Source organism: Labeo rohita, chromosome 13 (assembly GCF_022985175.1).
Source record: "Labeo rohita strain BAU-BD-2019 chromosome 13, IGBB_LRoh.1.0, whole genome shotgun sequence".
NCBI lineage: Eukaryota > Metazoa > Chordata > Actinopteri > Cypriniformes > Cyprinidae > Labeo > Labeo rohita.
The window spans coordinates 15,445,176-15,468,318 of NC_066881.1; the positions used below are offsets into that span (position 1 = coordinate 15,445,176).

General features: G+C 37.0%; 1 protein-coding gene across 2 annotated transcripts in view; it reads left to right on the forward strand.

Moving 5' to 3' along the window:
• LOC127175207 (pro-neuregulin-3, membrane-bound isoform) overlaps nucleotides 1-23,143 on the forward strand; it is a 379,194-nt gene that overhangs the window by 311,367 nt on the left and 44,684 nt on the right. For both annotated transcript variants that reach the window (XM_051126140.1, XM_051126141.1), the window contains exon 3: nucleotides 14,753-14,826. In XM_051126140.1, coding sequence (XP_050982097.1) covers nucleotides 14,753-14,826 — 74 coding nt within the window. The remainder of the gene's footprint in view (nucleotides 1-14,752; nucleotides 14,827-23,143) is intronic.

The window sequence follows — 23,143 nt, forward strand, 5'->3', positions numbered from 1 at the left end:
CCATCAATACAGCTTGCTAAATGTTTGTGCAAACGTGCTGCGATGTTGATCTGCGCTGTGATCATTGAAGCCTGCATTTGGATCATTAGATCATACCGATCTGACTGCTTGAGTCAAAATCAATCCATCAAACGAGTACACCAAAGGGGTCAAGACATGAATGACTCGAAACTCAGATTACTACTAACATACTAGCATCACTTGAGATTAGAATCAACAAAATCCAGATTGATAACATCCACTTGATGAAATGCTCGACAAAAGTGGCATATTACATGGTACTATTTAAAATAAATAATAGAAAAATCTAATCTGATTAAAAAAAAATGCCAGTGGTTAGCATTATTTAAAAAGCAGAGATAAGAGGCCTGGTTATAAAGGTGTTTTAATGCTCTGGAGGAGGCTGGGCGATAAGCAGGGAATTTTAATGCTTTGCTTATCAACCTTTCATTGGCGTTTCATTTTAAAGGGGTGTATCAACAGTCACATCACACTTGTGGCGGCTTGAGCTCTTGCATGTATTCAGGGCTCATGCTGTGGTCAGGCTCTGTTACATGTTGGAGTGAATGTGCCAAGGCCTCGGCAGCCAAGCTTTTCACTCAGCGTTATACATAGAAAGCAGAACTGTAGTACTGCCAGAAGCTACAAACTGAAAAGGGCTAGAGGTCAAAGCAGCTCGCTCCATACAATAAAAATATATATATAATTTAGACAGTAATATTGCGAAATATTATTACATTTTAAAAGAAATGTAATTTATTCCTGTGATGGCAAAGCTGAAATTTCAGCAGCCATTACTCCAGTGCCACATGATCCTTCAGAAATTGTTCTAACATACAGATTTGCTGTATAAGAAACATTCCAGATTATTATCAAAATGCACTTGTGATGCTTAATATTTTTAAGGAAGCTGTGATCATATTTAGTTCAGAATGTGCAAATATTGGTGTTTTTTATCTTAGTCTTACTATAACTTTTAAATGACATTGTATCACAGTTTCTAGAATTATTTAAAATTAAATTAAAAGCATTAATCCGAATGCCAGTGATCACCATGCTTTTTCATTGAACAGACAGAGCTGACCTTTTCGACCTTAATTTGAATGTCCTCTTTCATCCTAAATGAAACCTGTACTACTAGACCATCATGTTTAAATAGGGAACTTTCTTCTCTTTTAGTCATGTGTTATCTTGCCTAGAGCAATAAGTAAGCCTTGACTGCCATCGGTGCCCCCTCAAGGAAAATAGGTGCATGGCATTCCTGAGTGCAGCTGAATTATCTATAATATAGGTATTTAAGGTTCAACCACGTCCTAAAACAATGGGCTAGCTCAGAATACTAAAATTGCCCTGTTGCAACAAATCCCTTAAGTTAAGAAATCTGTAATAATTGTAAGGGTATTAGAGGTTTACTGTATGTCTTGTGGAACATACAAAAAGATATTTTGAGAACTGCCTGTTTTTTCATCTTTTCTTTTTGTATTATGAAGGATGTTGTTACTCTCCAAAAGTGTGTGGTTAACAACATCCTTCAAAATATCTTCTAAGAAAGTTTGTTGCAGCTGAATGCTGACCTTCAAAAGTTAACGGTTTATTTACAGTCATTCAGCAATTTTTACAGCTTAAGTAACAAAATCATACCGTCTGTCGTCTTAGCTCAGTCTCATAACTGTGGTAACGGTACTGAATAGCATGGCAGGGTTGAGTGTTGTATTTACCAGTGGCTCTTTTCATGCTTCATGTTGATAGAGAACTTGCTTTAAGCTTATCCCCTCCAGTATGGTTACCAAATAAAAAGAAAGAGGAAACATGTCATAACCTCATGTCAGCCTGTCATGGTGTTCAGCTATTTGTATTTACGCCGTAACAGAGATTAAGTTGCTGCGGCTAGGTAGATTTGAGCAAAGCTGCTAAAAAGGCAATATGAGTGTTTTCAACTCCACCGTATGTTCTCTGTTGGATTCCTCTGTTGGATCTTTGATTTATGTTGTGCAATAGTCATCTCATTTTATTCGCCTCTTCTCACATCTGCCGGCAGCCGCTGAAATTGCATGTTAAAAGTTAAAAGAACACCTGTCACAGGCTTGAAGTTGATGGCAGCATAAACACGAGTGCATGCACAGCTTGAGTCAAGCTGCTAGAAGAGGCCCTTACACTTCTTCAGGAAGGAAAAAGAGGAATTAGCTTTCTATGCATCTCCACTCGTGTTTTGAAATGAGGAGGGTCAGCCGAAGGTGAGCATAAGAATTCTAGACAAGTCGAGCTATCTTTTATTTTCAGGATTGCTGACACCCGAATGTAAATTATTTAAGAAGGCCATGCCAACACAAAAGGGGAGTAAGAGAGGTCTCGGAGTCAACACGCATTCATGTGTACAAATTATATGCGGCGTGTCTAAAGCCTGGAATACACTATATGACTTTTAAAATCTGTGCAGGCTTTAAAACACTAGGCATCCTGCCTACTTTGAAAATGGCTACATAAAAAACATTATACACCAACCCACTGAAATCCAAAATCTGAGCAAAAGTCATGTAGTGTATTCTGGGATTTACTTCATGCAAGACAGCACTGCTCACTATTTAAGGATACAACAATTGTTGCTAATCTTGGTACCGTGAATGTTTTGGTTTATAAACGTCCATTCATATGTGATTAAAATAGGTTGTCAAGATGGCACATCCCTGCATAAGAGTAAAGCAACGTAAGGGGCTTTCACACCGCACAGTTCTAGGAACTCATTTCTAGGAACTAGCCAGCATGGTGGTTCCTAGAGAACCATTTTCTCCCTCAGGCCGTTTTCCTGGTTGATTTTGCTTTGGCAGCTGGAACTCTAAAGCGGCTGACAGCAACATTTACAAATATCAGCAAACGGGGAATGAAGGATGCCATGATCAGAGCTGTTCTTGTTGTGTGTCATAGATTTTGTGATAAAGGAGATGGAATGTAAACACACAATTTACGCAGTTAAAAGATCTAAATCTCCTATGACAGGGGTGCCCAAACTCGGTCCTGGAAGGCTGGTCTCCTACAGAGTTTAGCTCAGACTTGCCCAAACTTAGCTCAAACTATGAGTTTTCAAGTCATCATGATGTCAGGTGCGTCACTTTGCTCAGAACAAGATGGTGATTTACCTTTTCTACATAAAATCTAACGATTATTTACCTCTGCATGTATAAAATGACGAATAAGGAATGTGCATAATTGTGTTTTTGCTATTTTCTGTTTTTATTCAATTTATAAAGGTAATGTAAACTGAATCATATATTATACAATAATATAATATCATTTTATTCATTTCAGCAAATTTACCATCAATACAGATGCTTCATATCTATATAGCCATTGGCTGCATCCATTGCATTCAACATGTTTTCTCACTGATGCCCCCAACTCGGAAACTCTGGGCTTAAAGAAAATTCAGAGTTTCCCACTCGTAATAACAACTTTGTGATGGCGTTCATGTGTGTTCAACTCGTAAACACGATCTATCCGACATGACTTGAATGCACCGTAAGTCGGGGACCGAGTCTGGGCACCCCGGTTTTATGACAACTTGCAGTGTTGCATATCATCGAGGCAAAGAAGAGAACACGGCACTGTTGACAACAGGTAGCTAAATGCTATTATCGCTGTTTTCCTGTTTTTGGAATAAATATTTTTACATGCCTTTTTTAAAAATGCCAGCTAGCTGGTGTTTTGTGTGCATTTGGCCAATCAGCGTACATTTACATCACTGACAGTTCCTATAGAACTGTTTTAGACCCTACTCTGAAGTAGGTGCCACTATAGTTCTTCCAAAAGGAGTTCCTAAAAGTTCCTGTGGTGCAAACACACCAAAAAGCGAGTACTTCAGCCAGTAGTTTTAGGAACTATGAAAAGGTTCCTCTGATGGGAAAGCCCCCTATAGTTTCATTGCATAAATGTGCCTCTCCCTACATTTTTGCTCCACAAATGTACCTATACATACAATTCACTGCAGTTTCCAGCTGAAATTACAGTAAAAACTTTCCGCTTTCAAACTACTTCTGAATAGCAGTTTATTGATTAATGAACACTTAGTTTCACACGGTTCCTTGCACAATAGTATGTTTTGACATGAAAGCACTGCATAGTGCTTGATTTGCAAACTAATTCAGTACATTTTGATGTTTGCATCACATAACCTGCTACATATGTACTGCTTTTTTGATTTAGTAAATTGCTTGGTAGCTCACCCGGTACAGCATTGAACTTGTATTGCAGGGAACATGTACGAGTCATGTGAAACAGTCTTGATAAAAACAATTAAAAAGTTGTAAAAGCAAGCTGAAATAGCATGGTTGCTTTAGCAAATGCGTTTTAACTTACATTTCATCTGTTTAGGTCAATCTGAGTGCACCACTCACTGGACATTTCACTTTGAAAGTGTTGCGAAACTTGTAACAGTCAACGTAAAATCATTTTGCAGATATGTCGCCACAGGCATGTATTTTCCAGAGAGCCTGGGTTGTAGTAAAGGAGGCCTATTTCCCGAAATCACGTTACGTATCAGTTCTTGAGCACATATAATGGGTCGGAATTACTTTCCCTTTTTTCCTATTATCCTCTAACTTTCATCAATGGAGGATAGTGCATATGCCAGCGTCTGAAACTAGGTTTCAGACAGCCAACATGAAATCAGACCCTCTCTTGGCAGTGTTAATAAGTGCTATTCGATCAGCACAGAGACAAGGTTATTGCTGAACCAATGTGGTCAAGAAAAAGAAAGAAAAAGGCTGAATTTTGAGGAGAGGGATAATCATTTTACACTGAGATTGAAGAGCAAATATTGTATTAACATAAGTCAATTCTTTAATAAAAGCGCATTATAGCCACTTACACTGAGGTATGTAAGTCAATATTCTAATACTTATAATCTGATAGCACAAAGTCAAATATAAGAAATGAATATTAATGTAAACTTTTTTAGAGCTCCACCAGGCACAATAAAACAGACCTATTCATTTTTCTCTCATTCACATTAAAGAAAGGCCAGCCACAGAGATGCCCGAGATGTTCTTAGAGTTTCTCTCTCGTCCACATTTCCCAGCATACTGCCAGGTTGACCAGGGTTGCAAAACTACAGAGAAAATGGCTCTCTGAGAGCACTTCAGAGTACCTGTAGCCTCTCACAGTTCTCTTCACTCAATTCAGCAGATCACAGCAGGTGAATGCTAGCCTCTGTGCTAACGATAATGGATACTTCACTACTGCACTGTCAGACTCATTGGATGATGCCGTGTGGATCTGTGATAATGATAGTTTAAACAGAACAAGTTGGTTGCTGCGATGTCTGTTGGTCTTTGCTTGAGTGCAATTTTGGGGCTTGGGAAATGGCTTCGCACTTTAAATAACTTTTTACACCACTGAAAATCAATTGACTCTCCGTCTTTTTGTGTGCATGTTGAAAGTGGCCACAGGTATGATCATGTACAAAATGGTCAAAGGTTACAAAAGGGAAATCCATAGTTTCTGCTTTGTTTGGGGTCCAGGAAATTGGCTCTCTCAAATGTCAAATCTTCAATGCGAATCGATGCCCTCCCAGTGCTTTCAAAAGTTTGGTACGTAAGCCACTTCATACTTTGAGCAAACACTGCCTCACTTTCTGCCTCATTTAATTAGATGTCTGTTTTATAATTCATACTCTGGAAATATTGTTTACTGTTCAATTACGACAAGAAAAGATCATTTTCAAAAGCCTAATTTGCTACCATCACCTACGAGTTGTTGTTGTGCTGCAGGTAATCACAGCCTTGCTAATATTTGGGGAAAAACAGCACTAGTGTGATATTGCTTTTATGCAATGGTAATATTGAGTAACTTACATTTAAGACACAATATTTCCAGTTATTTTGTCTAGTTTAGCCCTATTTGGACAATAATTGTTTCTCAGGGGGATGCAAGTTTTCATCATTTGCAAGGGGTAGTTGGTGATTTTATTGCCGTCCGAATACAGAATGACAGTGTTTATCTCTCACCACCCGCGTGAAAATCCCCAGCCGAATTACCTACTGTTTTTTGACAAATACCAAGGTTGTGTGGCAATTTAATTGCCATCCAAATCCACATCTCTGAATTTACAAGAAGAAATCGATTCAAAATTTAATGTTTAGTACCTTTCTGACCACTGCCGAACACAGCACGGTAACTGTTGTACTTCACTGTAATTTGCATGCATATTTATTTTGAAATGCTCGAAATTATTTAAAAGAACAATACTCTGTAACTGCTCCACGACAACAAGTGAGAGCAGAAAGAGAAGAAAAGCACGTAAACATTCGAACTGGGTCTTTATTATGGCAGCAGCATGTACACAATGCAATTTTAAAATGTGTATTATATACAGATACACACATAACTATATTGCAAATAAATATATACAACTATAGCACATCTATTTTCCTTTTTTTAAACAGCTGATTTAAATAATCAGATAATAAATAGGATTATATATTATAAAATATGCTTGGAATACATTTTGCATAATAATAAGTATTTTTAAAATGCATTTTAAACAATAATATAAATACATTTGTAAATAAAATTCATTTTTTATTTATAGCAGACAATCATGTTATTGGCCATGTGAGCAGGGCATTCCCGAGTTCGTAGGATCTCAGTTGTATGAGTTTTTGTATGATTTTTCCCTTCAGACGCAAAATTTATGGGAAGAGAGTATAGTACAAATTAATCACGTCATGGCATTTGCGACATTTTTAGTGCCCAAAAAAGCATGTCCTAAACTACTTTGCGCTTGAAATGGCTGCAATTATTGTTGCTAGGAGTAGGCACTGCAGAGAACAGAGAGCGCGTGGTAGAAAGGAGAGGATTTTTTCCACATGTATTAATTTATTTGTAATGCCAGAAGAATTACAAGAACAACAGAAATTATCCAAACATATCGTTTGCCAAGCCATGTTATTTTTAATTTGCTTCAGGAAATAAAAGTCGACTTGGAAACCTCAACTAGGAGTCACGCAATACCAGCTCTATCAAAACATCATCAACATTTTTTGGCCTCTGGTTCTTTTCAACGTACTGTGGCTTCTTTGTGTCTTTATTTGTGACTACGCTCATTTGCGCTGTGCTTGGTATATTGTGTTGGTCGATAATTAAATGAGATCTGCATCTGTTTTTTCATTTGTGCATTCTTAGTAAATCATCCGCAGAAATTTTCCCTTCCATCGGCGTTGTTTTGAAATTGCGCGATAATTTGCCCTGTTTAGTAAAACTGGCCCTTACTCTTAGAATAGGGCTTTAGCTAACAAAAAAGTGGTGGTGTTTTCCATAATGAATCAGTGTTTTGAACGAATCTGTAAAGAGGATTCATCGATTTACTCATAAAGACTGTCCCTTGTTTTGTTCCTGACTGAACTGATTGGTTAAATCAATACTTCAGTGGCTTTTATGAAGAAAGTTGCTTGTATCATTCCTTAATGAATTAGCAAGTGTAAACAAATCGTTAACTGATTCAAATGACTCACTCATAAAGACAATTCTATCAGATTTTAGCATGGTAATGGATATGACTAAATGTATTTGGCCTTGGCGGAATAGATCTGCTACACTGCTGAATTGCTGATGTTGTTGGTTTTTGCTATTGTTGTAGATTATTTCTGCTACTGCACAGCAAGTACAGGAAGGTGCTACTGCCAATACATACGCCAATACGGTGCTGTGAGTTTTTAAGACATACTGCTGCTGCACAAGTACCATATGTAATAACCCGTCGCAGATCTAAACAGGTGGAGCAGGGGAAAGTGGAGTGTTCAGAGGAACTCTGAAAGCGTGCTGTGAAATGCTGTAATGAATGCTGACCAGCCATTTAAATATTGAGCAGCATGCTCATTGGCTGCGCATGCAAAATAAACCAATCAGCTTGTGCCAAGTAGTTTATCACTATGAATATCGTCAGTTTGCCTTAATGACCCATCAACCTGTTCCATTTAGAGTTTCAGTAAATATTAGGGCTGCATGATTATGCCAAAAATCATAATTGTCGATTATTCCCTTAAAATTGTAATTGCGATTATTAATTACGATTATCACAATTTACATTGAATGATGTTTTGAATAGCTTTATACCATTGTTTGAGGCAACTGCATGCCACATTTTTATAAATAGTTTCTTCTTTAAAAAATTAAAACAATGAGAAAAAAAAAAAACTTAAGATAACCTGTAGGAAAAATACACATACACTCTCTCTCACACACACACACACACATATATCTTAAAAAAGCAGAATAATGTAAGTGGATTTTTTTTTTTTTTGTAATTGTGCCTTCGAACGATTACATAATTGTGGCATCTGTAATTGTAATCACAATTAGAAATTTGATTAATTGTGCAGCCCTAGTAAATATAAACTATATTCTGGTCAGATCATTTGAAAGTGTCTTGTCTCTCGTGGAATTACAGTTTATGTGTGATTGGTTTGACTTAGTGTGGATGTAAATGCTTATGCAGCAATTAAAACCAAACCACAAATCTCAAATGTCCATGTTGGCTAAGGTTATGATTTGCCTCTCTTTTAACAGAGATGAATTCCAACATATAAACAGAACAGCTAAGAAGCCAGAGTAAACATAAGATGATTAAACACAGCAACTTGCTCTAAATCTCAAAATGCTTTTGTGAGTAGCCTGGGAACATACACCAGATCTAATTCCTTTTGATTAAAGGTTCTCATGATAAACTATCAGGTTGCTTTAATTGGTATTTATGCGTGTTGCTTCTGTACTGTTGTCTGTTACAGTTCCCATTATGAAATTATGAACTCCATAAATGGGTTCACATGGTTTTCTGCTTGTGATAAACACGCAGAAGCCTGATCATTAGCAGTGCATAGTTTAATGCGCATGTTCTTCTCACATTCTGCAAGAATCTGACAGCTGGAGGCTTGGTATTTATATTTATCTGTGCCTGTAAAGCTGCCTCTTAGTTAGAATGATCCACACCTCCTTCCAGCATCTCATCCCCCTCCCCCATTTGTTCCTGCTAATTAATGACTGCAGTGCTAATTAAAAGCCGGGCAACACTCAATACATTCTGGGTCCTTGAGAAATATTAACATTTTCTTTCACAGGTCTCGGAGACTAATGAATATTCCATTGCAAAATTTCCAAGGAAAATTATAGGGTTGGGAGGAGCATGAAAGTGACAAGAAGACACGTGTGTTATATATAGCCCTATATTATGCAGAAGAAATGAATGATTTCACACAGGGGGTCCTGTAACATGACAAGGCCTTGTGGAGTAAAGAAAAAAAAATAGAACGGTTTGACCATAGCCTAGTCAATTAAAAGACCTTGTCACACTCTGTCGAGACGTCTTTCAGCATTTCATGTAAACGCAACACTATGCCATGTGCACAAGAGAGAAGAAAAGCTTTGTACAAAAGAAAAAGCCTCCGCTTCGGCCTTATGCTGAGCAACAGGAAGCCTCCTACTGCGTTAAACATGTATCATCTTTCCACATAAATCAAGGCTGTGAACAAAATGTCTGTGCGGAGCGAGATAAAAGGAGGCAAGCAGCCCAAATGTGGTCTCTTGGGTGCAGTTCCACACCTCCACCTCTTTCCATCCACTCCCCACATTTTAATTGCCACTGTTTGCCAATTGCCACAGCTCGTACTGCGCCCATAATGACTATTCCTCACAATGCTGCCATAGCACTTGATCTCTCTTTTAATGACCCTCCTTCTGTAAATTTGTACTGCACTAGTTTCTTATCTCACAGATCTTTATCAGCTCCACTTGCCTGTGGACACATTAATTGGGGAGATTAATTGACCACAGATCCTTCAGGCATGACCTATGCGCTATGTAAAGCACAGAGTCGCCCATTTGCGCCATTGATTTGATTACTGACTCACAGCCCTCTATAGCTCCTCATGTGCAATTAGTGTAAAATCTTTACTAGCGACACATATGACAGTTACATTCAATTAGTCGAATACAGATTTCTACTGTAGGAGTGATAATTGTTAACATCGGATTGGACAAGAGTGTAAAAATTATATCACACTGATGCTATTTATAGGGAACACTGTCTATTATCATTTCTGTGTAAATCATTCGTAAAATCATGCTTATGTAAATTGGCACGTTAACAGTTTACGTAAGAATGGTTTTATGAACAATTTGCATAGAAATTTGTTCTGCTTGTGTTTCAAGAATGAGGCCCAGTGAATATTTGTTGCTGTTGGTACGCCTAGGATTTTGGGTTTTGACTGGGAAAAGACAATTATTCAAATGTATTCAGAATTATTCAGTTTCATCAGTTTTCCGTGGTTCTTCTGGTAATAAGGAAAAAAAAAACTGAATGATTCGGATGTCTGTTCCATGAACACAGCAGCACATTTGTAACAGTGCTTAATTTGTACATGACAAAAAGAAAGACAGTTACACTGAAAACAATTCACTTCAGGGAACTCAAGACTTGGGAAATGTAGCAAATTATACAGGGTAGTTTAATGGGATGATCAGCCAGGACTGGGACTTTCATTGTTTTTTTTTTGTTTTGTTTTTGTTTTGTTTTTTTAATCACTTTGCATGTTGTGTTTGTGAGTTCCTGACAAACTGTGTGTCTGTCTATTTGTGGTTGGAATAAATCCCGCAGATTACAGATTATTGTTACACCAGTAGGTGGCAACAAGTGCCTGTCTTTAAACAAATGAAATAATTTATCATTCTGGAGAAATACAAGTAGCGGTCTTTGTTATAAATCAATTAGTTATTGATTCAACCAATTTATTCGAAGCACTGATTCATTCTGGGACAAAACACAACTACTGTTTTAAGGTTGAGGAAATAAATCGATGCGTCGTGAATCGAGAAATGATTCTGCATCGATTCTGAGATTTTCCGAATGCATTGCGATTCTCTCTCAAATCAATTTTGATATTAGTTTAGATGGCACTGTATGCTTTAGAAACTCTGCTTGCTTCCTGTTCCTTACACACACTTAAAGTATGAAGCGAATTACAAGAGTGTTCACAGTGAGCTGTTTACAATGTGTTTATCTTGTGTCATAAAAGCATTCTGAGCCAAGATGTAATTACATGACTCAGCCGAACTCGCAAGCGCTTTTCATCATAAGCATTTGAGTGTACAGTTAGTAGGAGTTCGCTTCCAGAACAAAAATTTACAGATAATTTACTCACCCCCTTGTCATCCAAGATGTTCACTTCTTCCTTTCTTCAGTCATTAAAAAATATATGTTTTTTGAGAAAAACATTTCAGGTTTTCTCTTCATATAATGAACTTCTATGGTGCCCCCGGGTTTGAACTTACAAAATAGTTTAAATGCAGCTTCAAAGGGCTGTAAATGATCCCAGCCTATCAGTGCTTGTCTAGCTCTGCGTGAACTCTGTGTATTGTGGTTCATGACAGTTAGGGTATGTCGAAAAACTCCCATCTAATTTTCTTGTCTAACTACAAAATTATCCTACATCGCTGCAGAAGTACCGACCCAGTGTTTACAAAGTGAACATGCAAAGAATGTCAAACAGTTTTTGTGAAAAAAAGGTAAAACAGTGATGTAGGGTGATTTTGAAGCTGGAGGAGAAAATCAGATGGGAGTTTTCCAACATACCCTAACTGTCATGAACCAGAATCTAGATGTGAACTACTCCTTTAAAAGATTAGAGCGCCAGCTGCTGTTTAAAAACTTAGCTCAGAATCTATTCCAGAGAGAATCGTAATGCATTCGGAATCGATCCATTAATCGATCCTTTTATCCTTTTTATCGTGACAGCCTTATACTGTTTTTTCAACCTGGTCTTATGACAAAAACATACCTGTGGGAACTTTTTCGCGAGACACGAAATACATACCAATAAGTACATATCACTGCAGTTTCCAAAAAAATCAACACTAGAGGTGGTAAAACAGCGAGCACTTGTAACTGTTTTCATACACAGTTATGATTATAGCTCTGTATGTTTCGCTCCCCGGTGTTCTGACAAATAATGCTATCTATCGGATTATGCTACCAGCACTATATTTTTAATACTGTAAGGGTAGGTTTAGAGTTGGGGTAGGTGTACACGACAGCGTAGCACAAATTGTCAGAACACCGGACATAACAAGCTTGCTCGGTAGCTCAGCCAGCACTGTATGAATCCTGTGAAAAACATGACTCACGATGAAAGAGCTGAAAGATGATAGATTAAAAAACAAGTTAAAACGGCATATCTCTACATCACAGAGATATCTATCTGACATCTGCAAGACTTATTTTTTTACAGTGTTTGCTCATCTACAATACATCTATAGGACGTTTCCCATCAGATGTCAAATAGACGTCTATTAGATGTGTTTAAGATGTTTATGATTTAGAATGTATGTAAAACTGACATCTTAGATGTCTGTCAGATGTTCGTACACAGCAGATGATTTTCCAGATCAAGTGATCTTCAACAGACATCCTGCAGATGTACATGTGCTATCTAGGACTGCTTTCCCTGATAGCACACATATATCACGGAGACGTCTATTTGACATTTGCATTTATATCTGCAAGAGGTATTTTTTAGATTGTTTGCACATCTGCAATACGTCTTTAGGACGTTTCCTATCAGATGTCAAATAGATGTCTATTAGATGTCTTTAAGATGTTTATGATTTAGAATGTATGTAAAACTGACATCTTACAGACATCTGTCAGATGTTTGTACACAGCAGATGCTTTCCAGATCAAGTGATCTCCAACAGACATCTTGCAGATATACATGTGCGATCTGGGATGGCTTTGTTTCAAGTTATTGTTGTTGGCAAAGTAAAAACATTTTCTGAGGGCATTTTCACACCTGACTCAGTTGGTGCATTTGTTTCTGAACCTGGCGCATTTCTCGCTTGGTTCAATTCATTTCGGCGCATATGGACGCAGCAGTCATACTCGGATTTAAACCAAAATAATTAGCCCAAGATTGCCTGAATGAGGTAGCCTCAGCCCAATTGAAACTACCTCTGGAGCGGTTGCTTGTGGTAAGAAAGCAATCTGAAACAGTGGACCAACAAACCAAGCTGTATTATAATTCATAATGAGGGTGAGCACATTTCTTACTTCAGTTGAAAACTGAAGAGCAGCTTTTATCATTGCTTTTCTCCAAAATAGCATTGCAAGAAAGCTGTCCAGACGAGGCTTTTATTCTGACTCTAGCTGTATTTATAAATTACAATTTGAGTTGTTGTCTTGGAACAAAACAGATAATCTACAGGTGTGAAAATGGCATGGAAAGTGACTATAAATAGCTTGGAGAAGCTGCTGATTCAGGCAAATATGCTGTATTTATTTATGTTGTATGTAATATAAAAAGAGAAATGATTGGGTCTTTAAAATGTATTTATTTTTCAAATGGGAACTTGGAAAACATAAAGCCTAAGCAATATGCAGCATTAAATTGAGCTCTTGATCCTCTGTAAAAGGATGAAATGTGCTGTATAACCAACAAAGGCTTATGTTATCTGTTGAGGCTCGTGCGCATGGCATATGCATATGCTGTGTTTGTACTCTGCCATTTAGAGCCAGGGACATTTTTCTTTGTCACATTGCTCTCCTGACTCAACCAGCTGAAAGCAGGATTAGCCTCCAGTGTCTTTGAAAAGTCAAGAAGTGAGGGAAAAATGAGGATAAAGTGATGACAGGATGGAGAGAGAGAGAGAGAGAGAGAGAGAGAGAGAGAGAGAGAGAGAGAGAGAAAGAGCGAGACAGGCAGAAACACATGGGCAGTTACATGAGCAAAAGAGCTGGAGAGAGAGAGCAAACAGCTTGGCTGGGAGGGACATGGCATACATATTTCATATATAAAAGACAAGCATTTCATTTCCATATTTAGTGAACACCGAGAGGACTTATTCAAGCAGTCAGGGCTTTGCTGAGGTAGAAAATCAGCAAACTTGCTATGCCCGTGTATTTCCAAATCAATCTACCGCCATCTGCGACAGATGCATGACATGGCACGTCTGGATTTCCCATCTGATTTCAAGAAAACCCTAGAACATTTTTCACTCTGATTGGCTTATCCACGTCTAGGAGTTTCATTTCTGTGAAATGCACAGAGACCAGCCTGGCCCCTGAAAAGTGTTTTAATTAGACTAGTGGTGTGACCAAGGGGTTTAAAGGAATATTCCAGGTTCAAATTAAATTAAGCTGAATCGATAACACTTGCGACAGTGTTGATTGCCACAAAAATTAATTTCCAGTTGTCAATTTGCCTTGATTACAGTACAGTGATATTTTAATAGTATTCTTAGTATTTATTTATTTATTTTAAATAGCCTAAATTTGTGTTATTTTTCATTTTAATTTGACGTTTTAATAATGTCATTTTTTTAACATTTAATTTTTGTTTCAGTTGTATTAGTAATTTTAGTACTTAGTATTTCTTATTTGTAATTTGTAGTTTAACAATTATATTTTATTGACATTTATATTGTATTTTATTCCAGCCTTATTTCAATTAATAATTGCAATTGTTTAGTAGTTGTTTTAGTTAACAATAACAACAAAGCTTACAATGGCAGTAATAGGGCCAGTCCAGAAATGTTAAAATACTCACTATTTCCGAATGGCCAAAAAGTTGCTGCTTTTATTACCGCAAGGAGCAAGCCAAGTACAGTTCTTAACCCTGTGGAGATTGTTCCTAAAAATACATCACTTTAGATAGAAGCATCTGTTAAATCACTGTTTACTAACTGTCTTTCTTTTCTTTTTTTTCCAAATCAGGTGTAAAGAGGGTTTCCAGGGCATTCGTTGTGACCAGTTCCTGCCCAAGACTGATTCCATCTTGTCTGACCCAAGTGAGTGCCTTGCATTCTGCTTTAATAAATCAGATGCATGCAAATGCATACATTTTTACTCTGCTACTATATGTCTGAAGTTAATAGAAAATACCATGTTTAGAGTCTATGTATTATACAGTCCTTTTGAAATTGTTTTGAAATGAATGTACAAGGCCACTGGCATGAATAGAGAGAAATGGCTATATAACTTTCAGCTTCTAACCCAAATGAATACTTAACCTCTGTGGACCATAATGCATTTATGCATTCATTTACCAATAACAACAAGGCTTTGCAGTTTGCAGTCTTACAGACACTGTTGTCATAGAAACCTTGTCATTACTAAAGTGTCATAACATTTTCATATTTTCCTGACGGGAACAGATTTCTTGATTTTCCCACCCACTCAGCTAATGGCTGTGTATTCACATGGTTCTACCAAACCCGAATGTCTCTTTTCTGAATGATGTATACCATTTTATCGAATAAGGCAGTGATTGTGTGTTTGCATGCATACATTATGTCAGTGTGTGTGTGTATGTGTGTGTGTGTGTGATTGCATGTTGTGTGCAGTGAGTAAGCCCACTTGATGAGTCACAAATGGAGCATGATTATGAGGGGTTCTGTTTGTTGACCTTCTTGTACAGATCTATCAGTGCCGTTTTATATGAAGGATAATGAAATGAGCTGCTTAAGAATTTGCCGTGTGCACATGGTGATTGGTGATTCCCACCAGCTGAGAATGCAATACTGAATAAAGACCGACGCGTATACCGAACATCCACACTCATCTGCTCACATATCACAGGATAGCATTCACATTTTACATCCAGAAAAGGTATTGGTACAGCACATTGATGTGTTTTATCATATAAACTCTGCATGTATATTTCTGCACGTTATAAGATATAAAGAATATCATTCGGAAAAATAAAGGTATAAACTTATATGCATATAAATATATAATATGTATAAAATAAATAAAAAATGTCCTCAGTATAACAGATCAGGAAGATACATTTTTCTTATGAAAGCCAGATTCCACCACTTGAGTAAAAAAAAAATTAAAAATGCAACTTTTTATCTCACAATTCTAACTTTTTTTTCTCGGAATTGCATGATACAAACCTGCAATTCTGGCTTTTTCTCAAATTTACAAGATATAAACTTGATGTTCTAACTTTTTTTTAGAGTTGCATGATATAAACTTGCATTTGCAAGTTATAAAGTCAGTATTGCATGGTTTAAACTCGCAATTGCGAGGAAAAAACTCAGAAGTGCAAGATATAACTTACAATTATGACTTGTTTATATCTTGCAATTCTGACTTTATAATACAATTGCGAGTTAAATCAGAATTGTGACCATAACATAACGTCTTTTTTTTCCCCTCAGACTTGGACTTTTTAACTCGCAGTTGCGAGTTAATAACTCACAATTCTGAGGGAAAAAAAGCCAGAACTGAAAGATATGAACTGCATTTGGGAGAAAAAAAGGTTTTATCTCACAATTCTGACTTTATTTGTCACAATTTAGACATTATATCCTACCGTTATGACTTTATAACTCTAAATTAGGAATTTATATCACTCAATTCTAAGAAAAATGTCAGAACTGCGACTCTATATCTCACAATTTCAAGTTTATATCACAATTCTGAGACAAAAAGTTAGAATTACAAGTTTGTATTATGCAATTCTGAGGAAAAATCTCAGAATTATGAGATGAAAACTTGCAATTGTGAGAAAAAAGTCAGGACTGTGAGATAAAAACTCACAATTCCCTTGTTATTCAGTGGCGGAAATGTCTTTCCATATTTTCCTGATCTGTTACCTGTAGGCAATTTTATTTTTTCTTCAACCTTCCATTCCATAAACATTTCTTTTTAGCTTCCAATTCTCTAAAGGAATTGTAAAAATCAGGTTACAGTGCAAGCGTGCCCAGAAAATCTGCATTTAACAATTCCTCAATATGTAGGCCTGATTTTGAGCACTAGGATGTGGAGGATGCGGCAAACTGCCACTGACATACTGCCGAACTATTCAGAATCACTCCACCACTGCAATCCAATTCCAAAAACCTAATTTACATACAAAGGAAGGATTTTTGTGTTGAAAAGAATGACAGTGACTTCATTTAAATATTTCCATTGCAACTCTATTTTAGCATACAGTATTTACCAATTCTTTTGTAGATAGTTTATAAATAACATGCAGGTTTTTTGGGGTGCGTTTCAAACAAAGTCACCCCGTAGTATGATGATAATCATTAGCATGTGTGGCATTGTTCGTAAACAGCAGTTTGCTCTGGTCTGTTTCTGTTTCTTCTACTTCACTTGAAGGTTAATGAACAACACTGTAATCTTCTGAATGGCACCCTGACAGAGTTTGGCACAGATTTGCTCTACAAGTCTGCCAAGCCTTAGCCACTTCTTATCACTTTGGCACACAGACAAGCAGCCACCTATTGGGCAAACGAAAAATAGAATTAAGCACAGCAGAGTAACCAATTTCAGACATGTCACAATAGCAAATTGTGAATAATGAGTTTACCACTCAATTCAGACAATAATAGCTCTGTTGAAGGAGAATTTAGTGTCGTGACAAATGGCTATTGTGAAAAGCCGCACACATATTTTACGATGGGCAGCTGGACATGAAACATCATTTTATACATGTGACCCTCCACATACAGGTCATATACAGGATGACTTACTGAGGTCTTAAATTTCCGTAATCTTACTGCTATCCCGTCTGTTACTAATGTCTCTTCAGATTCACATGATCTTCATCAGTTCATAAACAAAAGTAGACAGGCTTTCAGTGTTTAAAGTTTGAGATGCCAGTAATGGGTTCACTGACAGGGCAGGCACACACATAGCCAAAGTCTCTCCTGTGCCACCGCTCTTAAAAGCAGCATTCAGAGAGGAGAGGGACACCCAGGGTCACCGTGTCCTTGAGTTACACGGCCAAGGCTTTCATCACACATCTCTCAACTTCTTTCCCTTTCCTTTGTGTCTCTATCCCTACAAACTCTAGTTGATTTTCCTCATGGCTAACAATTACAAAAAAAATATACATATACACATACACATATATATATATATATATATATATGTGTGTGTGTGTGTATATATATGTATATATTAGGGATGTGGTGAGATCTGTCTCTCTCTCTATATGATGTTTGATAACAAAGAGCACGATCAGATAATTAACTAATTCGGCACTCGTCTAGCTAATCATCCAAACTGGCACAAGTCATATATATGCACACAGCCGACTTACCTCCGTCATTCGACTGTTTTTCGGCATCCCCTCTCCACCCCAACTCCTCACTCTTAATCTATCCTCATCCTATACTTGGGATGGGGGGAGTTCTCTGGGTTCGGGCCATATTCCGGGCTCGGAGCCCTCCACCAGGACAGCACACCAAAATATGCTTACTGTTTACTCAACCAGATTAGATGTAAGGGTGAACTCGAGAAATATATAATATATATATTAATAAAATATATATATAATAAAGTAAATGATTTTTACATTTTGGCTGGATGAAGTTTTCTTTAAAAATTATTCTTGGGAAACAAGTAATTTACTTTCAACTCTGTTAAATTACACTATTTTTAAACTTCATGAAGACTTTATTTCAAAGGTCAACATGACTAAAAATATTCTTCGTTGAATTCAAGCTAAGCTTGGAATGCTTGGAAAAATCTGTGATTTATTACCAGAGAACAGAATTTTAGCTCATCCTTCAGTTTGTGAAATAGAAGAGGAAATGCATTTATAGTAATGCACTTACAATAAAAGCCTAAAAGGCAAGATAGCCTGAGGGTTTGAAAGCTGTATATTTTTGTTAAAGCCCATGTATTAATTTTTTAGTTTGTCATTGCAAATTTTTTTTTTTTTTAGGTGGGGACACTTTTCTAGGTGGAGACTCTGTAGTTATATAATTTATTTGGGTAGGATTACAGTTTATGAATAGTTATGTGCCATCTGTTCCTGGTATCTTCACAGGGTAAGATAAGGTGAAGTTAGAGTCTTCGTCCGTCTGCCTTTTTCTTGCATCCAGCCATTCCATTTTGTCTCACAACATCATATATATTCATCAGAGCACCTGACCCAAGGTCAAGAAGACCATATATGCTGAATTATTACAGTCATGTCCTGTGCAGCACCAAGGATCAAGCAGCCAAACATCTGCAAAGCAAAACACCACGTCTGTACACCAAGTAAATCATGAAGAATCAAATGTTCTTTTTGTCCAAGATAATGCCAGACACACTATTTGAAGTGTGCATGTAGTCTCTATCTGTGCTTTTTTTCACTGCATTGAGTCTGCAAGATTAAAATCCCCCGTATGTAACAAATTCGTTTTCATCTGTAGTTTAGCTAAATTGAGAAAACTCTCACTTTCTTGATGTACTGTCAGTTCCCGATCCGTTTGATGGAAAGACATATGCACTATAAAGGCAAAAAAAACTTTTTCACCTTCAGAGTAGATAGGACGGGAAGAGGGGTTTTCTCTTAAAACATCAGAGATTTTATGTAAATGTGCTCTTGGAGTTGTAATTTAGTTTATCATTTCACCCGTCTTGAACATCTTCGTTTCTGTACAGTTACCACACATTAAAAGCCAGTATTATTCACGCATTGATCATTTTTACAGTTTAGTCATAGTTTCTGCCTTTTGATGAAAATACACTTAAATTTTTTTAAAAAATGCCATTCATTTATTTTAGTCAGTTTTACTGAGCAGTACAGATATATGCCACCCATGTGGCTTAGAAATAAAAATAACTTTCCCATTATCTTGCCCCTTCAAGACTTTCGCACTTTGACGCACTGAGGGTTTCAAAATATTATTAAAGTATTTTACCTCATTGCTACAAAAATATTTCTCCTCGTCGTTTGACTTTTTCAGAACAAAAAGTGCATGATATTTGATCGGGTGTCTATTTTCCTTTTTTGTCGTCGCACAAGCTGGGCAATGAGGCACTTGCAGCATCATTGGGGCAACACGCTAATGGATGTACCTTATCGTGTGGGAAAGTATTATACAAGCGTAAAGAAAAATTTTATATTGATCGCTGCAATTCATCTGCTGAGGCCTGGTGCAACATGCAAAATATTTATCAAGGTCTGAGGTAATGCTTTCGGATGGGTCATTTACAGTGAGATTGAGATCTTGTCAGCTGTCTTCATTATGAAAAATATGTGAATTGTATGCTGATTTCTACTGCATATTCTCCGTGTTCTCTTACGTTACAGTCTCCTTGGTAACCTGCCATGTAGGCAAGGGGCTATTTTTCTTCTTTTCGTATCTTGGCTGAGAATAAAACGCATGTAGCGAAGCTAATTTTTAACCTGTTGCACTTCTATTAACTACCTGCCTGAAGACGGTCATCTTCTCGCATTTTCCTGTGCTAACTCAATTTAGCATCCATCTGGCAACAATTCAGGCAAGTGTCAAGAGTGTTCAATGCATCTGATTTACAGCAATCATGTACGACATGATTTATGCACTCAGGGTTTAATATACATCGCCGCTTTGTGCCGCGTACATTTCTATTCCTCTTGATTGACGGCGACCTATTAGCTCCCAATTTCACGCGCCTCCGAAGAGACCTGCTGTTTATTTGTGGAGTTATCTGTTTGTTATTGTTACTTTGAGGGCCTCCTCCTAATTTCAAAGCTTTACGAGAACAGATCCCTCATTTTGGTTGCCCAGATTCCCTGCTGGTCACAGTTTCTGTTTACTGAAAAGTGAGTCGGTGGTTATTAGCAGTCTCTTTGTGATGATGGCTCTGCCAAAGGCAGCAGGTGAGAGGGGGTAAGTAATTGTCAGACTTGCTGATTAGAGTGGGTTCTCGCAGCCTTTGGGCTGCTTATATTTGAATGATTTCGGCTACAAGAGCTTCTTGTCATCATTTCAGCCTCTTTGACTAGATGACAGTGTTATTGGCCTTTTGTAACTTTTCATTTAAAGGGCAAGTCACAGGCATGATTAGTTATCAAAGACGGTGGCATCATGTTCATACGTGATTCTCTGTGCGGCGGATTATGTAAATCGAGCCGATATAATTTCTCTGCAATCACCAGGAAATGTCACCCACACGCTATTAGAGGCAGGAATATGTAGATACTGTGGGATTCAATTCAATTTTGAGTCAAGATCCAATTACAAAATGATTCTTGATTAATTTCTCAATTGACATCTATTTAAAAGGAGGCATGCGTTCTTACAAGAAGCATAGAAAATATGTAAATATTATATTACATTTTTTTTGTATTATGTTTTATATTATATTGTACCTGAAGGTTTCTTAAAAACATTAAATGGACATTTTCCCATGTAATTTTTTTATTTCTTTATTTCTTTATTTTTTGCCATGGTAAAATAGAAATATAATATATTTGGTTCAGTGAAAATCAAATGTCATTGTCAGTCAGACATGTCTTGCTTTCTGTGGCAATGCATGCAGATTGTCGACTTTGAAAATGGACAGTCAAACCAAAATTCAACATTTCTCACATTATCACAGTTTATTCACTATAGTGTAGAAAATGGTAATAAAATATCACAAGAACTCAAGAGTTAAACTGTGAAAAAAAATTCATCTTGATAATGTCAGATAACCTTGATAGAAAGATATGTAAGAAAACATGGTCAGGTCAAAGTGTCAAATCAAATTTTTGGTCCCAAATTTTTATCAGTATTACTGGTAGTCTATTAGAGTATTTGGGTATAATATGTCACAGTTTACTTTATTTTGCTATCATCACTTACATAAATGATCCATAGTGTCCTGCACCAACTAGTTAAAAAATATCAAGTGATGTTTTATTAACAAATTTCGGGAGGAGCACGCGCAGATAATTAACACGGCCAATTCACCATCAGTAATCACACTCTCTAAGCAAGGGAGAATCCCTATAAATAACCAAGCAGTCTTACCTCCTCCATCTCTAGTCTTTTCAGCATCCCTCCTCCACCCCGTCTCCTCACCTTCAGCCCGGGGGAGCGCTTATTGGGTTCGGGCCAAATGCCGAGCTCGTACCCCTCTCCCTAGGCAGGGGGAGTGCCCCGGGTTCGGGAATGATTTCCGAGCTCGGAGCCCTCTCCCGGACAGCACGCCAAACACGCTTAATTTGTACTCTGTTTATTATTTGTAAGTGGGAACTCGTGAAATATTATATCTGGTGTCTGAATCATTTTTAATTTGACTTTTGTTTCCCTTTAAAATCCATTTTTCCTTTTCCCACTAGATCTTGTCAGATAGATTTTTATTTTTTTTTTTACTTTTCTGTAATGGTTAATCCATCAGTATGTGTAAGATTTTTTTTGTCACAATAGTGTTTCTAATGCTAAAATATAATTATTGTTATCCATGAATTTTAAAATTGACTAAAAAAGTACTAAAATAGTAAAGCACTTTATTATTATTTTTTAATGCAGATGCCCAATAACAGTCAATGAATACAGTCTAATAAATGCATTAAACACTGTATGTGTTTAACAAATTTATTAGACCACCTGTCAAAAAAAAAGAAAAAACACAAATATTTTAGGAATCTGTAAAAACTAAATGGTCTTTATTCACACATAATAACCCAAAAAAACCTTAATATTTTGTATGGCATCCTTTGGCCCTGATAACAGCTTGCATTCTTGCTGGCATTGTTTTTATGTACTCTGTTGTTATTGACTGCATCTGAATTAAAAAAATATTAAAGTGCCTTACTATTTATTCTGCCTTTCTTTTAAAACAGTACATTCAAAAATTCATTGATAAAATCATATTTAAGCATTAGAAACACTACTGTGACTAAAGAGCTTACACATACTGGTGGATTAATCATTACCGTTGTTATTATTATCAATTCTGAATATGAAATTTTGTGACTCAATCCAGAATTGCGTCACTGAGTTGACTCTGCAGAATCCTCTACTTTATTCACTATCCCAGAAAGTTTAAAATATCAAGTTCACTTTGTAACTAACACTTTCATCTTGTCTCATCTGATCTGTTCAAGGTCTTTACACACGTCTGCAGCTTTTCAGATCTGTCTGTACTGCCATACCTCCTCCTCTCATTTCACAGTGCTGGGTTCTGTCAGTCCTCTGGCCTCCTTAGTGTCTAAACATTATGAGGCTCTCCTTTAATAATTCTTCCTAAGCCTCTCAATCTCCCCAGCCTCCCTTAGTCTGTCAATCAGCCTCATAGGCATCCTCTCCTCACCTTTATTCACAAGCCACGAGCGCTTCAGAGTTATTACCCATAATTCCCTGGGAGGGGCACAGCATCATCCTTACAATGACAAACAATGGG